Source organism: Uranotaenia lowii, unplaced genomic scaffold (genome assembly GCF_029784155.1).
Source record: "Uranotaenia lowii strain MFRU-FL unplaced genomic scaffold, ASM2978415v1 HiC_scaffold_156, whole genome shotgun sequence".
Taxonomy (NCBI): Eukaryota; Metazoa; Arthropoda; class Insecta; order Diptera; family Culicidae; genus Uranotaenia; species Uranotaenia lowii.
Window position 1 is genome coordinate 35,554 of NW_026597588.1, and position 17,064 is coordinate 52,617.

Consider the following 17,064-nt stretch of genomic DNA (forward strand, 5'->3'; position numbering starts at 1 on the left):
TATGCCAATACCTTGCTTGTGAGTAGTCGTTTGGGGATTTTAGGATATGGTAAACAATGGAAGCCGCCACATTTTTACTTTTTAAATGGTGTACTGTATACTTCGCCGCGACTATTACGGCCCCCCTCCCTACTAACCAGTGATACAAAGACCCTCGGCACATTTAAACTTTGTAAAAGTAAAAGGCATTTAATAAACTAGTTGTAAATTTAAAAAAACTTTATACTTTTTGCCGAGATTTTTGTGCAGTTCGTAGATAGCTCGCTTATGTTTGAGTATTCGGGAAAATTCCAAAATTTGAGTTGCCACTTGTTTAAATCAAGCTTTGATCACCTTTGGTAGTAACGAGTGCATGTGAACATCGCGATGCCTATTAGATAAGGTTTCTGAACAATGAAATGGAGTACACTCTCAGATTTCGTCAACTGCTTTTTCTGGTTCACTATAGTTTCAAAGTATTTTGTTTTCTACAGGGTTCTTAACCTATCTCTCATGGTGCTCCACGGAATTGAGATTAGACTATTTTAGGGGTTGGGGTTATTTTAGAGTAGTTATTCTCGTACAATATGAGTGATTTTTTCAGGTTCAATACCATACTGGAATGAGTAGCTAACCAAATTTCTTCGCGAAAAGGTACAAGTAATTTTAAAGGATATTAAAACAATCTATGCATGCTTACAGATCTACAGGCCTTCCATGGACTCCGTCACTTTTTGTTCCCTTTTTTCGCCATTTTATGTTGAAGCGAAATGCTCTGCCTGTAGCCCAGTTCTAGGTTTTATAGTGGTACATCGTTTACTAAATGAAGAAAATGAGTCAGCTGCCTGTTAACTCTTTCCAGTACGTCGAGTACTGTAATCCCGAGTAAATCCCTGTTGTTGTACGAGAGTAACTATTGTAAAATACCCTTCAACCCCTCAAAATGTCTCCAAATGGTTTTATTTCAACTCCGTGAAGCACCTATAAAAAATCAAAAAATCTTTGGAACAAAATTTAATTATAAATAGCAGTTAAGAGGATCTGAGGGTGCACTCTATCTACAGTGACCAGAAACCTCATTCAACTGGTGTCGTGACGCTCAAATGCACTCGTTAATACCAAATGTTCAACAACTTTTACAAGGCGCTAGTCGAACTGAAATCTTTTGGTGGTTGACCAGCCACCATTTAAAGTTATGTTCGGCTAAAGAACGGTCAGTTCTTTATGATTCTTTTATGTCATTATATCATTATGTGTCGATTGCGTACATTAGAATGAGTTTTGACATCCGTACATTGATGGCAGTATCTTTTTCAAGTCTCGAAAATAGAAGTAGTTCCCGTGGGAAAAAATGTTCGTAGTGAATCTCGTTTAACCATTTTCGACGATCGCGATTGAACGAAAAAAGGTCATCTATGAAATATAAATCTCTGACAGATATTTTTCAAAAGGTTCTTTCTATGATTTCAAAAGTCATAGTCGCTGAATTCCTTTGAATTAAGCCACAGTATTTGAAAACCTCAAATATGTACCTAAAACGAAATTGTGCTGGATTTACAAGTCATGAATGGGCATAAAGGGAGATTTTTTTAAAAGTTTCTACCCGACAAATGGCGTTAAATTTTTCGGGGCTTTCAATCAAAATGGGTCTAAAATTTGATTTCAATGCTTGTTTGACAAACTGGTTCTGATTACTGTAAATGAGGTCTTCATCATTCAAACTTTCATCCTTAAGTTGACAAATACGACATACTGGACATAAATTTACACCATAATGTCAAGCTAGTTTTCTTTTTTCGATTTAGTTTTACTTCATTTTATTGAGTAGTTAAATGTCAGTTTACTTATGCAACTAGATAGTTTGTGCGTGATTTTATTTAATCTCAAACACTGATTCGGTATAATTCACTTCATTCAAACTATCCTCAAACTTTAGCGATCTTGCTAGTGATTGTGTACTCATCACAACTTCTCCCCTTTCTCTGTATTTTTATTCCTCCCGGTTCAATCATCATCAAAAACCATGTGCCATGTACATTATACAACATACTTTACACCACTTTTGAACTCTTGTTACCAAACACCTGAATTTGTAATTTTGTGGTAAGTAGTCAAGCACCGTCGACGCCCAGTCCTTCGCCCTCGAACGGATCTACCGCATCCGCAGTAACTAGTCCCGTTGGAAGCAGTCTTCTACCAAACAGATCAACTCTATTTGGTGGCGGCAGCAGCAGTGGTAGTAGTAGTCCGGTTCCTCCGCCGCCAGTGCCTCAGACGCAACCTAGCGTTAAACCGGTGCCCAACTATGGCAAACCAAACCTAGCCCCGAAACCGCCAGGAATGCAGCTGAATGTGAGCGGCAGTAGCAACACTTCCAATAGCAGTGGCGGTGGATCCAATCGAAATATGGTTGGTAGGCATCACAGTATGAGGAGTCCAAGGTAGGTGTTTTATTTTTTCTAATAAAAAGGTTTTCTATCTTGGTGAGCACAGAGTGTGATCGTGTTTCATGTTTAACTGTAAATTATGTAAGATACATGAACCGAATACCCCTTCAATACATTTTCTGTATCATAAACATCGATAATAGGTCTCCACCGGTTGCACCGAATGGGCCTGCTTTCCCAAATCATTTTGGCACGTTGCGTGGACCACCTTCGAGCTTCCAGTCTTCGGAATCCCTGTCAAGGACAAACAACCCGATAGGTACGTCTAACAGTAATTTTGAGCTCATTAGAAAAAGATCTAGCTATACAATATAAAAATTATTTTTCAACAGGTCGACCTGCTGCGCCCCCTCCCAAACCACCGGTCATGAAGCCGCCACCACCTCCTCCGGTCCGAAGCGTATCGAACACAAACCTTTCGCATTTACCCCTTAGTTTGGCTCCTGAAGCACCAGAGCCGAACTTCGGTTCCGCCAATAACGTGGTCAGTGCTGTTGCTGACGAGCTCAAATCGAAGCTAAACAACAGCGGTTCCGCCAACAACGTTGCAACGCTCACCAGCACAACCTCTTCTAATTCTATAGTATCCAACAGTCAGCTCAGCATCGCTAGCACCAAAACCATTAGCAGCGGCAGTATTAAATCAACGGCAGCACCACCGCTGCCCCCGCATCGGACGTGCCCAGCTCCACCTCCACCGGTAAGCTAATGACATGACTAAAAACCATCGCCGCGCTAGATTGATTAATCTATCTTATCAACGTTTCCTTGCCCTTGATAAGATAGTGTATCATAGAACGAAATCAATCTTAACACCATTTTCATTTGTTCACTTTATTTTAGCAACTTCAAGCAAACAACACCAACAATATCAGCGGGGAAGCACCACCGCAACCTCCGCAGCGAATTTCGTCTATGCGACAGCAACAAATGCAGCAAACGCAGTCCGGCGCCAGCAGTCCGAATAGTCAAAGCTCAAACCTCCATCGGAAGGAAACCATGCTCGGAGCAACGGTAGCTGCCCCGGAGCGACGGAAAGCGTCTGTTACCCCACGACAGGAGATTGACCTCGAAGCCAAGTATTCTTTCTACTTCCGAAAGGTGACCGATTTCCCGGCACCGATACCCTTTCTCAATGTGGCCAAAATCAACACCATGCGACCCCAGGGTGGTCAACAGCAACAGCAGAAACAGCATTAATGATTCCAAGGCGGTTCAACCAACAGATGGCGAACATTGACAGTGTGATATGTGATGATGAAGGCCCAAAATGCTCGTTTCTATTTTTCGGCTACGCACAGTCGGGCGCTAAATGATCGTCCTTTGGTATTGTGTAACAGGCTATGCGTGGAAAGTTTTTTTGAAAGGTAGGTGCAATATGCAATCATTAGTATATTCCATATTTTTAATCGAGTGAAACTGATTATCTAGGTCACGTGCATTGTTGCATAATTCAGTGAACATAAGCAGCACATTTTGCATTTATTAACTGATGTAGATTTTTCGATTGGTTATTAGGAACACATTTAATAGTGAAAGAAGGTCATAATATATGTGCTTGCAGTTTGAAACCTAAACACCAACATAAAATAAATATAAAAGGTTATTTAATTTTTTTTCAAATTAAATCTGTAATTTCGTTACAGCTCCATCGGGCGATTTCCACGTAGCATCTGGTTTAGGGACTCTAAGTGTGAGCTACTTAATCACACTAACACCGCATTGTGGGCAATAGCAGCTGAGAAATCTAGTACATTAAGATTCAGTTATAGAGGAACACACATTACATAAATGTCACGCTATCAATGAGTCATATCAAAGTTTACACACAATAGATATGTATAGCAAACCTCCTCCTTATACCGAACGAAACCCAACCAGCAGCAAACCAACAGAATCATTTTATTAGGATATCTTTTCCAATGCAACAGTAGGACAACTATTGTATTTGTGTATAGGTATATGGTCAATCTCTTATGACTTCTTTCAACTATACAAAATGAATAATACATTTTTTCGGTTCTATGAACAAAATCATAAACAAACATAGGTCAAGCCAATTGTCCTTATAACCGTTGACTAGAAATCTAAAAGTAATGAGCAACACAAACTTTGTGGCATGGAAACAATAACACACAAATCTTTAGGGAGTTGTATTCGAAGCAAATATAATGTTGAGTAAAACTATTTCGATCGTCAAGCAAGCAAACAATCCGCATCGCATCGCGAGAAGGAAAATCTTTAAGCATCGTTACGCGTAAAGTAATAATCTTTATTAATTTTATTGTTATTTTTTGTACATACTATAAATATATTTAATCCTTCTGATGTTAGCAATAAAGAAGAGAAAGATTTTAATCTAATCGAATCAGAAATCCGAAACCGAGCGATGACTTTATTCCTCCGAAAGCCCATTAGTAGACTTGCCAATCCACCAGAGGGTGAGCGAATTTTCCTGCTCATTTATGAACGAAATCTCGAGCTCATCATCATCGTTAATTTTCTCGGCATGAAATTGACCACTTGTTGTCGCTATCACCGGTTTTGATGGGTGAAATGAAACTCCGTTACAACAATCCCGATGGAGGGGAAACTAGAAAGAGATTATCTATAATAAACAATTTTTTTTTTTAAATGTTTAGCTGAGTTCTCACGGCGTGTTGTCGATAAGATTTTCTATCCTCGTCTATGTCGAGCAAATTCCAAGCCCGAACTATTCCATCAGTGTTACCAGAGATAATCCATTCACCGTAGGGAGAGCTGTCGAAATAAATCCGTTGGTTCGTATCGCATGTTCGCTGCAACACGTGATATGGTTTTGTTAAATCCCGGATGTCCCAAATTATTAACTTAGAATCCTTTCTTCCGCCAGACACAAAAAGATTTGTACGGGGTATAAATTTCAACCACGTGATCCCAGCACCGTGGCCTTGACCTCGCGAAGAGTTTCCCACTTGGATAGTTTCCTTAGAATCTGTGATTAATGCCGTTATTGTCCGGCTCCAACTTCCAAAAAGGACCATATTTGGAAAGGGGGTACATATGGTCATACAAGACGCGGTTACTTTAGTAGGATAGGTACAGATTTCTCTGCCAGGAGTTTTAACGTCGAACTTTTTTATGCTTTTCTTGTATCCACCATAGATGTGTTCACCGTCGATGGACCAGGTCAAACTGAGAGCTGATTCGACTTCATCTACATTATTGTAACCCTTGTAGGAGCACCTCAATTCGCCCGTGTAAGCGTCCCACAATTGAATAGGCTCGTGTTGTCTGCTAGCAATCCATACACTAGTTCCAGGAACAGAGCTATCCATTCCAGGATACCATTTGTAGTCGTAGACCAAGGTTGTTTGTGGAACATGTACGGCTGGTTCCATTAAATTGACCGATCTCGCTGATGAAACTTCTTGCGCTCCATAAATATCTTGGGGAAGTTCAAAAACCTGCATCCCATCATTGTGAACGGCCGTTAGAACGCAAGTACCATCTGGAGACCATAAACATCCTCGAACGTAATTATGCTTGGTAGCCTTGTCCCATGAACAGCGACCTATTTCCTGGATTTGACCTTGTTGGAAGTAGCTCTGTTCGTACGAGTTTCTACAGTTTTCACCGGCATTTTGAATGCTTTGTTCCTGCGTTGCTTCCTGCATACATTCTTCCATATTTTTTACTAATGAAGCTTCCTCGTCCAAAAGAATTGGTTCAGTATCCAAATCACATAATTCATTTTCTTCGATCGTTGGAGTTAATTGCCGGTTTTCAATTTCAGTGGTATTTACCCGATGATCTCCGAGCTCCATTGCTCTCTCGTGCGAAGCACCAATGTTTATGGAGTCAGTTTCCATAATATTGTTTTCGCCTACATCTTGTATGTTTGGTTCAGTCATAATATATTATGATAAGTGAATGGAATTTGTATGCTTTTACAAATAAAATTTACTTTCGCATGCTCGACTCGTTGTAGTGTTTTTGTTTAACTGAAACACCTGGCCTGGAACATGCATGTTGACCCCAGATTGGCAAAAAGTAGACGAGGGTTGGATGCAGCGGAGGGGGCGAAACGCAGCTTCAGTTGCTGTTAGCTGTCAAAAATTTTGTCAACATGGCTGAACGTGCGATTTGGCTTATGAGACCACCATAATTAACTCATCATGTGACAAACACTCGCGGTACTCACAATTCCCACAGGCGATTAATGGACGATTTCGATTTGTGAGTGACCAGCAGCGAGAGGTGTTGTGATTTTTGGTGGACACGGATATTTGCGGTACGGCCAGCAGTTGTTGGATAAATTCCGAAGGAGATTACCCAGTGCTTGTTATTGAAACCGATTTTGTGCAAAATGGCTAGCAGGATTTGTCATTTATCGCGGATGGTGCTCAATGGCCATCAGCAAGTGAAGCTGATATCAAAGCTGCAAGCAGCTCGAATGCGTGCATTCTCCACTACTGCCAAGGTAAGTGACCGGTGCAAAAAAAATTACATAATCTATTGGTTATGGAATAATGACATTGTATTGCAATTATTATCAAATTTATAACATTAATTTTTTCGATCTTATAAAATTTATAATATGTGCAGGATTACAAATTCGAAACGGTTCAAGAATTCTTTCTTCAATCAGTCAGATCCCTGTAAAAGAGGAAATAACTAAAAATAATATTTTGTTCTTCGTGTACTGCATCATTTCAAGGATTCTACCCATAAAAAGGGTTCATTACATTCCCTTTTGTGATAGCGAAAGACACCGCAAAACTGTGCATCGCATCCATCCATCGATCCTGTTAGTAAACAATAACAATGGACGACTCCGAAAATGTGTTTCTTCTAAAGAGCGATGAAAGTTTGCAAAATGGATCGAAGGCGAAGAAAATTAAACTGGTAAAGTAAAGTACATAAAATATTAGACTTAATAATCATCAGAAAATGATGACAAAACAATAGAATTAATGAAAGAACTATTTTATGATTTTTTTATTGCAAGAACTTTTTTCATAAATTTGAAGTAATAGACATCTGAGCTTAAGCTTGATAGTTAGTGAGGTTGAATCCAGTCCCAGACTTCCTACCACCGTGATATCAATCAATACGAACTCAACAACAGTAAACGATCAATTTTGTCGAAAAGTTATATTTTCTTTTAGAGAAAACTTTTGATCGTTATCGTATTATTTTCCCTGGGGTTCGAAGAGTGATTCATTATCCCGAGGGTGCACAAATGCAAAACATTGTCTATCGATAGCAGCGAGTTGGCTAGGGCTGTTAGGGGGAAAATTTTGATGAATCTCGATTGTGTGGCTACTCGTAGTTCTATGCTATAAAGCGTAGCAAATTTTTTTTTTCAAATCATATATTTGTTAGGCCTTTTACTTCGAAAGTTTCATTTTGCCGAGTTTATCCATTTGTTCATAGGTATTATTTTAGTAAGAAGGGGAGCCGGGCACCCAATACAGTAAAATAAATCACTGTCAGCCTTCTCCACACATCTCATCAAGGACACGCATATGCATGACATATGTCAGCACCAGCACCACCTACTAAAGTTCCCACTAAAGTCACTGATAGTACCACCAGCTTCAACATCACCACCACCAAATCGAAATCCGCCAGAAGTATGTAGTTATTCAAATCGTCGATGTTTGTACATGATAGTTAGAGCTTTCTCCAAATGATGGCATGCTTGATGGTGTCGCCTTGTTTTTTAAAGAGTGATGTATATTGGTTTGGTATATTACTGTATTTAATTAAATGGTATAAAGAAAGTAAAACTCCAGTATTTCCTGAGATATAAGGTGTATTTAGGATCTGGCGTTGCCACTTTTTTCTGAGCTTAAGCCTAAGTGTAACTAAAACATGGGTTCGGTCTTTAAAATTCAAACGCGTAGTGTAAAGTGATAAGAGCTTAAAACAAACATTAGGTAGGTATCGTTATAACATTTCCTGTAGGTAATGTTTTTTTTTTAAATAGGTATTTCTTGATAAAATCATAATTCTGTTATTTTTAATTTCAAATTATAATCATAAAAATCATCTACATAACACATTTTTCGTTCAAGATTCCAAAAAAAATTCACATTGGTTAAGGATTAAAGCTTAACAACATTTGAAGAACATAATAAAAAATATTTTTTCAAACAATCGTTAAACTTTGTAATGGAGAACCAAACAAGTTTAATATTTCTCAAAAGTTTACAATTTTAAGGTTCTTCAATTTTTTTTTCTCAATTTTGTTGTTGTTTGTCCTATGATCTGTTTTCATTTCGTGGTTCATATTTTATTTTGAAACTTTTTTTTTTAAATTTTATTTATATTTAATATTTTGATTAATTATGTAAGTATCTTAATATAAAATTAACCCGTTTTCGAATATTTGTCTTCCCCGAGCTTTAATTTCGCGGATTTCGCTGCTTCTTATCGTCCGTGCCTACTTTGTGTGATTCTCTCTGTGGTTTATTATGATGATTACAATTTTTGTGCAAGTTTCCTTTCCACCAGCTCTCCAACTAGACACCGCAACGATAGTCCAGCAAGACAGTCAAATACTTCTCATTCTCTCGTTGACGACGCGACATATCGTCGTTCCAGCTCGAATACCAAAACCGCTGTTTAATCCGAGAAACGTGAAAATCAACTTCTCCTTCTCATCATAAGTCTTATAAAGCTTATAAAATTCATTCAACCGTCATGGTTCAGTCTTGGTTGTTTCGTTGACCTGTTGAGTTGAAGACCTGTTGTTTGTATTTTCTTTTCGTGCAAGTGATTTCGTTATACTGCTCCTGTTTTTTTTTCTGTTTATTCGCCTTTTCGTTTCGTCGCGAACTTCGCTGATAAATATGGTAAATATGAGTTTAATCGTGCCGTTAATTTTGCACGCGGCCAGATAAATGATTCATCAATTAGACCCTTCGCAGATCCAAACGTCATACTATCACCATGGCTACCGTTTTTTCAGAGACAGCATGACTGCTGTGTTATATAATTTTGTATGGATAGTTCAAACCTGTTGCCAGAGGCTTACTCTAGTCTTATTCGAGCAAATACAGCGACGACCATCCAACGAAAACTATTCATTATACGCCGGTATTGAATTCTTCCCATGCTATTTTTCTCGTTCATTCCAGGCCAGCAAAGATGTGGGCTTTCGTACCGAGTCGGACACGTTTGGCGAGCTGAAGGTGCCGAACGACAAGTACTATGGCGCGCAAACCGTACGTTCGACAATGAACTTCCCCATCGGAGGACCAACCGAACGGATGCCGGTAAGTTTAGGAATATATTGATTGATTTACAATATCACACAATATTCGGAAATTTCAAAAAATCAATTCGACAATATCAACTTACAGACAGATTTCAGTTCAGTTGAAGGGCCCTGCGGTTTTGGTATTGTTTATTGATAACCCATAACTGAATAGATTTGGCATAATGCAATCAACCACAACTTCCGTTTCTATTTTTTTATAACGTTCAATTATGGTCGGCTGTGTACACTTTCTGTACACTTGATGATAATATGAATTATTTTCCTTAAAAATGACAAAAAAAGGTTTTTAGTGAAATATCTAAATACATAATTCATATTATACTTATTATTATTTCTGCTTATTTCACAGAAACCGGTCATCACGGCTATGGGAATCCTGAAGAAAGCGGCCGCTCTGGTCAACAAAGAGTACGGATTGGATGCCAAAGTGGCCGATGCCATCTCGCAAGCGGCGGACGACGTTATCTCGGGTAAGCTGTACGATGACCATTTCCCGCTGGTCATTTGGCAAACCGGTTCGGGTACCCAGACCAACATGAACGTCAACGAGGTCATTAGCAACAGGGCTATCGAGCTGATGGGAGGAACGCTGGGCTCGAAAACTCCAGTCCACCCGAACGATCATGTCAACAAATCCCAATCCTCCAACGACACTTTTCCGACCGCCATTCATGTTTCGGTGGCCTGCGAACTGACCGGTAATTTAAAACCGGCAATCGAAACCTTGCGCGATGCCTTGAAGGCCAAGTCCAACGAGTTCAAGGATATTATCAAAATCGGTCGAACTCATACACAGGATGCCGTCCCGTTGACACTTGGCCAGGAGTTCAGTGGCTACGTGCAGCAGATGGAGTTTGCACTGCAACGTATTGAGGCCTGCTTACCTCGGGTTTACATGTTGGCATTAGGAGGCACAGCTGTCGGCACGGGTCTGAACACTAGAATCGGCTTTGCCGAAAAATGTGCTGCAAAAATCTCCGAGCTCACTGGACTACCTTTCATTACTGCTCCAAACAAGTTTGAAGCCCTGGCGGCTCGTGATGCCATGGTTGAGGTTTCGGGATGTTTGAATACCATCGCTGTGAGCTGCATGAAAATCGCTAACGACATTCGCTTCCTGGGATCGGGACCACGTTGTGGTCTGGGAGAACTTAGCCTACCGGAAAACGAACCGGGTAGCTCCATCATGCCTGGCAAAGTCAACCCAACTCAATGTGAAGCTATGACCATGGTCTGCGCACAAGTCATGGGTAACAACGTTGCCGTTAGCGTCGGTGGATCCAACGGTCATTTTGAGCTGAACGTTTTCAAACCTCTGGTGGTTTCTAATGTGCTTAGATCAATTCGATTGCTGTGTAAGTTTTTCTGTTATACATTTAACATCAACCGAAATTGAATTTCTCTCTCTTTTCCCCCAGCCGACAGTGCCCGCACATTCAGCAAAAACTGTGTGGTCGGTATCGAGGCTAATCGTGCCAACATAGATAAGATTATGAACGAATCTCTGATGCTGGTAACGGCACTGAATCCGCACATCGGCTACGACAAGGCCGCTAAAATTGCCAAGACTGCTCACAAGGAGGGAACCACGCTCAAACAGTCGGCCCTGAAGCTGGGTTACCTTACCGAGGAGCAATTCAACGAATGGGTTCGCCCAGAGAACATGCTGGGACCGAAGTAAAATGTTGATCATATTCGGTTGTTCGTGCCTCTTTTTTTGGAACTATTTGTACGTTTTTTTTAATATTATTTCGTTTCGAATTTAAATATTATTTATGTACAATAAATGCAGTATAACTGGAAAACGACTTCAGAGGCATTCTTATTTCGAAGAAACGAAATGCCAAATAATGGTTAAAAATAAGATGGAAACGTATTAATTTTTTAATCATATTTAGTAGAAAGTTCTTAAGTTATCTGCTTTTTTTTACCAAAACCTTCGAAAAAAAAATTTAATTTAATTGTTTTTGAAAGTTAGTTATGGTTTATGAGAAACACGAGAAACATGATTTTCCTTGCGTACACAGTTATCAACATTCAGGCGTTTGCGATTGTTAATTCGATGTTTCCTTTCCGTATCAGTGCCGACATTCCTATTATCTTTTTTGGATTTAAAACGTTTTATATGCTGAAGTAATAGTAAGGTAAAAATCCGAAAATTTATTGAGCACACCCACATTTGAAAGCTTCAATATGCGATGTGTAACCGGCCTGAATGTTGATAAACTGAGTTGAGTCGATTGGTAGATTTTATTCATAGTTCTATATTTTATCATAAAAACCTTTTTTTTTGTTTGTGGAATATATCTTTTAAAACTCATCAAGAATCATAACTTTTCTGAATAATTGAGACTTTTAAATTCATTGGAGATTTTAAAAAGTAAAACCAAGATGTCAACTGAAATTGTATTTTTTTTATAGCAAAACTTATTTCGACTTAGCTGTTAGACTCCGTTGTGACGCAGCAAAGACACACATGCGACGGTATCGCCAAAATGTCGCATCAGTCGCGTCACGCTTCAAAATATCGTGTGACAAAGCCGGGTCCAAAATGGCAAGCTGGTCTGGATAACAGATGGCAGTAGTTGACGAATGCTTTCCATTTCACTATTAGGTCTGTACAATGCCATACCTTTAAATAACATGAATTATTTGGTATGTTGCAAGGAATATTCAAAAAGATAGTGCCTAAAATCATATTGATTTTTTTTGTGACGTCACAAAAACGATTGTATGAAAAATTGATACATGAATGGCAGAAATTTCAAAGGAAAACACTTTTTAAAACAAAAATAAATTTAAATTTAATTTTTATTGTGTTGTAAGGAGCTGAAACTATCCTGTCTTGAACATTTTGAACTAGTTTGCATTTGAGTTGGAAATATCAACAATTTTTTTCGAAATTCTATAGTCTGTTTTATAGAAACATTTCTCGAAAATCAAACTTTTTTGTACCGATCTTGAAGAACAAGAATCCTTTTAGAATAACATTCTTTCAAAGTGGAAAATTTCCAGATTCTTCGAATTATCAACAAAAAAGGCAAGTTTTCTGGTAATTTAACAGATTTTTCGTGATCTTGACGTCGCAGTCCGTGCAAAGCCAATGCTAGAGCAGAGCTGCCTTGGCACTTCCTTCTTTTAATATACTTTGGAAATTTTTGGTAATTATGCGCTTTTTCTTTATTGCATCGTGAATTTATTAATAAATGACAATTTTTTAATTAATATTATGTACATTGATTCATTAATTGAAAGACTAAAAAAATTAACTAAGATTGATTTATACAAATATGTAAACTTACACAGAGCGAAACATTAATGGAATTAATATTTTAGGAACAACTAATAACAATTTATTAGTAATTCAAAGAAGGTAAATGGAAGAAACTTATAAAAATTAGGTATACAGAGTTAAATTTCAAATTCTTCTTTTAAGAAAGTTAAATACATTGGAACCTCGCTTATCTGAGCTTCCGCGTTATCGGAGCCTCATGTTCATACAAATACAGTAAAACGCCGCTTATCTGAGATTCGGCGTTATCCGAACAATCATGTTCATACAAGATGCATGCATTTATCGAGCTCATCGCCTGGATGATATGCAAAATCATAGCAAAAGGAGAGCTTTTCAATGAATTTCGTGTAATTAGAGGTTACACTTATCGGAGGTGACCATTCTCCGAGAACCACCTCGGAGAATCGGAGTTCTACTGAAACAACTATTTATCAGACCAAAATGAAGATGAATATTTTAAAGATTCTGTTACATCGTTTAAAATAATTTTTTTTTTGCTTTTCAATTAATTATTATAATAATTATTAACAATCTGAACTGACTTAACCGAAATACGTATTACTACTTAGTGTCATGTGCTTTACTTTTCTATTGAGTCGTTGCAAAATCTACGGTAGAATGGGGATCCTTGATCCCATTTTCTTATTATCATTTCATCGTTTTGGAAGAATTTAGGAACTAGCCGCAACCTTTTGCATTTTTGGGTGGCGTGTACATGAACATGAACCCGTAGAACAGCTAGAAGCATTTTCGTGGGACGAAAAAAAAGTGATATTTTTAATACTAAAGGAGACTTGTAAAGTAAAGGCCGGATACTCAAGGTGCCCAATGTCCTTGGTAAAAATCGAGGAAAATTCAAAGATAAAATGTCCGTTGACTATTTTGGCCATACTAGATATCATTTCATAGTTTGTAAGTGTCAGACATAGAGAATTTTATTAGTCCATCTTGTACCCTGTGTAAGTAGTTTGCTGAATCGTGCAGAAATCATCGATTTATCCAATCTCTCATCCCGCTGTCTGTACTTATCAGACAGGAATTATCTATCCCTGTGACTTTTTTCACCATATACGAATCACTTCTGCCTGTTTTATCTGTACAGCGTCTGTAATCATCTTCCTTCAGATGCTTAAATTGGAGTTTATGAATTTTGGGAAAAGCTTCGAATAATCTGGGAGAAAAGATTTTACTACTTTCCGAAAAACAAAATTTAAGGCATGTCGACAGGTTTTCCATCCTTTATAAGAAACAGAATATATAGTTTCCTTCGGTATTTTTGTCTAATCAAATTCGTACTTGGGAAGGCTAGTCCACACTAGGAGACGGTTGATCTTGAGAAGGTCGCAATACAGGAATAGAACATTTAGTTCATCAGCATCAGTAGTAGAGAAATAGAAAGACAAGAAGGGGCGGGGGAAGGGATGGGGAGGGGCGGAGTTGGAGTTGGGAGGTAGGTTTCCTAGAATTTCATCCCATTTTCACCGGAAGCCAAGCTTTGAGGACTTCGCCATGCGACGGTGGCTGCAGGCTGCTACTGGCGGAAAAAGGCACACAATTTCTCTATACTCGAACAAAAAGCCATCGTTAGCTCGAAATTCTCGACCGCTGCTAGCCGGGGCTAAACCGCACCATCAGCAGCAGCATCACCAAGAAGGAAAATGGGAAACCGCACCCTGATTCGGGATTCGTGGGGTAAAATGCTTGCAAGGTTTTACGAAATTAGTGTTTTTAAACTGTCTAATAATGTCGATTGTATTTTTAAACGAAAATTGTGGCATTTTAAAACAAAAATTGTGGCATATGTTTGTGAGAGAAAATCGATGTCAAAACCTTAAAATCAAACAATTCTGCCAAATTGCTTCTTCTCAAATTGCAGCATACATACAAGCACTTGAGAAGAATAAAACAATACAAATGGGCACGGGTTTCAATGCACCCTTCCGCACTTCAAATCCCCTCTTCTTCCGGTTACAGCAATAAATTTGATCTCGGAAAACCTTAACAAAAGCAGAACCGACATTTCATCTGAAATGTTTCCCATCAACCAGATGCTTTATTGTAGCAGGAACATGTAGGACACTACATAGTGCTTCATGCAGGAATAAGTTTTGTTGAACACTTTTTGCAGTTTCAGGTGTCCTCTGTGCACAATTTTCCATCTCGAATTCGATGCTAGTTCCGGATTAAAGTGGCATCCTGTTTTATGGTACGTGACTTTTTTTATCATGAATTTATGTAATTTAGCTTAAATTGGGTGCGATCGGTTTAATTTAAACAACTCATTGATTCATGTTGAAATTTTTAATCATATATTTACCAAAACAGATCAACTTGGTTAAACATTATATCATTATTCATTTTGAGAAAATTCTACTATAATATTCATTTTCTATAGTTTTTCCACCGGAACACCCCCCAGAGTAGGCGTTGGTACAGTTATAGCATGCTGTCTTCTGCATCCTTGAAAATTTAAGTTGCTCAAGTGTTACCTAGTGGAAAATCTTGAAAAAAAATTGAAATTTCTGAAGCCAAAATTTAATTGATAATTTTAAATTTCCGTTAGAGATTTTCCAGCAATAGATGAATTACTTCAACGAAACAACGGTGAAGGTGCGACTTGGTGGAAATCGCGTTGTTTATTCCATGGGATTAGCGAATTTAGAACGATGAATTACTAAAGCGTTTCATACGTTTGATCGATTCGAAAACTGGAAATGTATACACTGGCATGAGCGAGCGAAGCACGTTTTCCGTTTTTAATTTTAAGAGGTGGAGCTAGATTTACATTTCCGACGAGCGTAAGCATTTGTTATTTCTTTCAAAAACTCAAAAAATTTAAATTTAACAGTTTTCCCCTTTTATGTGAAAAGAAAAAACCATAGAATGAATATGAAGTAAGTTATTATTCATCAAGTGATGAAGCAAATTTAATAATTTTGGTTAGTTTTTGACAAAATTAGACTTTCCTACGAATTACGAACGTAAAACCGCTATTTAATCTGAATACTGTAATCTTATTTTTCTAACCATAAAATAAAACTAATCGATTTTAGTATGATTTACCTTTCAAATTTGAAATTGCGTTCTTATATCAAATTTTAATTTGCCCAAATTTAATCTTTTCTGAAATCTGAATTGTAACTTCTGTTCCTGGACTTTTCGCACTGATTTTTAAACTATGTACCTAAACACTAAGATTTTCGTTCAACTTCCAGCAAAAAAAAAAATGGCTGGAAACGAATCCAAATTTTTGCTGGAATTCAACAAACACGATTCGTTTTGCTGGTTTTTCCAGCACTTGTTCTTGTTTCTTGTTCTTGTTCTTCACTTCGGACTTATTTTTGAAGGTAAAATTAAACTGAGTGGAAAGTGAATGCTTCGAGTTCAGTGAAATGTTCGGTTAGTAGATGCTTCCGATGCTTCAGCTTTTGATCAACAAATAAACTAACGACTGTTTTTATTCTACAGAGCGATTAATCAAATCGTAATCATGACTGGAGGATGACCGGAGCTGCAGAGTAAATAATAATCGTTTAAAATTGAACATTTCTAGGTTTTCTCGAATGTATTTTTTCAATCGCTGATTTTCCGGCTATTGAGTTTGCTGATCTTTTCAGCAATCAATATTGCTGGAAAATCAGCGGGACAAAACCTAGCAATTCAGAATTTGCTGTGTATATTATTTTAAATTAAAATTTTTAATTTAGAAACATCGAGGGTAGAATCTGAAAGAGAAACAAGATTCGGAATTCGGAATGTATATTCAAATTTTCCGGCTTGAGGACAAAAAAGTAACAGTTTTAAATTCAGATATTTTTTGCATTTAAAATTCGACACTCGAATCATAGAGATTCACAACAAAGAATCAAAATCAAAATTTTATTTTCATATTTAAACTTTTTAGAACTCCAGATAAAATTGGAAATAAAAAATTAAATTCCTAATTGCGAATGTGAAAATAAAATCAGTATTCAGAATCCCTAGAATCAAGAAAGGCCATTTCAGATTGAGATTTAATAATTCTGAATCAGAGTCCTAAAAACATCAAGAATCAGACTAATTACTACAATTGA

General features: G+C 37.8%; 3 protein-coding genes across 7 annotated transcripts in view; 2 read left to right on the forward strand and 1 right to left on the reverse strand.

Moving 5' to 3' along the window:
• The window catches only part of LOC129759433 (WAS/WASL-interacting protein family member 2), a 27,875-nt gene extending 23,074 nt beyond the window's left edge, over positions 1-4,801 (forward strand). For 3 of the 4 annotated variants that reach the window (XM_055756881.1, XM_055756884.1, XM_055756883.1), the window contains exons 5-9: positions 2,091-2,420; positions 2,570-2,685; positions 2,759-3,126; positions 3,270-3,793; positions 4,073-4,801. In XM_055756881.1, the coding sequence (XP_055612856.1) occupies positions 2,091-2,420; positions 2,570-2,685; positions 2,759-3,126; positions 3,270-3,626 (1,171 nt within the window). In that variant the 3' untranslated portion in view covers positions 3,627-3,793; positions 4,073-4,801. The remainder of the gene's footprint in view (positions 1-2,090; positions 2,421-2,569; positions 2,686-2,758; positions 3,127-3,269; positions 3,794-4,072) is intronic. The other variant, XM_055756885.1, reaches the window with a different exon arrangement.
• LOC129759434 (telomerase Cajal body protein 1 homolog) lies at positions 4,604-6,424 on the reverse strand. The gene is made up of 2 exons (XM_055756886.1): positions 5,081-6,424; positions 4,604-5,019 (listed from the first exon to the last, which is right to left on the reverse strand). The coding sequence occupies exons 1-2, from the start codon at positions 6,317-6,319 to the stop codon at positions 4,822-4,824; spliced, it is 1,437 nt and encodes a 478-aa protein (XP_055612861.1). The 5' UTR covers positions 6,320-6,424; the 3' UTR covers positions 4,604-4,821.
• Positions 6,425-6,646: 222 nt separating this feature from the next.
• LOC129759437 (fumarate hydratase, mitochondrial-like) lies at positions 6,647-11,504 on the forward strand. Of its 2 annotated transcripts, none has more exons than XM_055756889.1 (4): positions 6,647-6,888; positions 9,554-9,691; positions 10,046-11,051; positions 11,115-11,504. In XM_055756889.1, exons 1-4 carry the CDS (start codon positions 6,775-6,777, stop codon positions 11,375-11,377), a joined length of 1,521 nt encoding a protein of 506 aa, XP_055612864.1. In that variant the 5' UTR covers positions 6,647-6,774; the 3' UTR covers positions 11,378-11,504. The 2 variants fall into 2 exon arrangements, with proteins under 2 accessions (XP_055612864.1, XP_055612865.1); XM_055756890.1 differs by lacking the exon at positions 6,647-6,888 and adding an exon at positions 8,893-9,268.
• Positions 11,505-17,064: the final 5,560 nt, after the last annotated feature.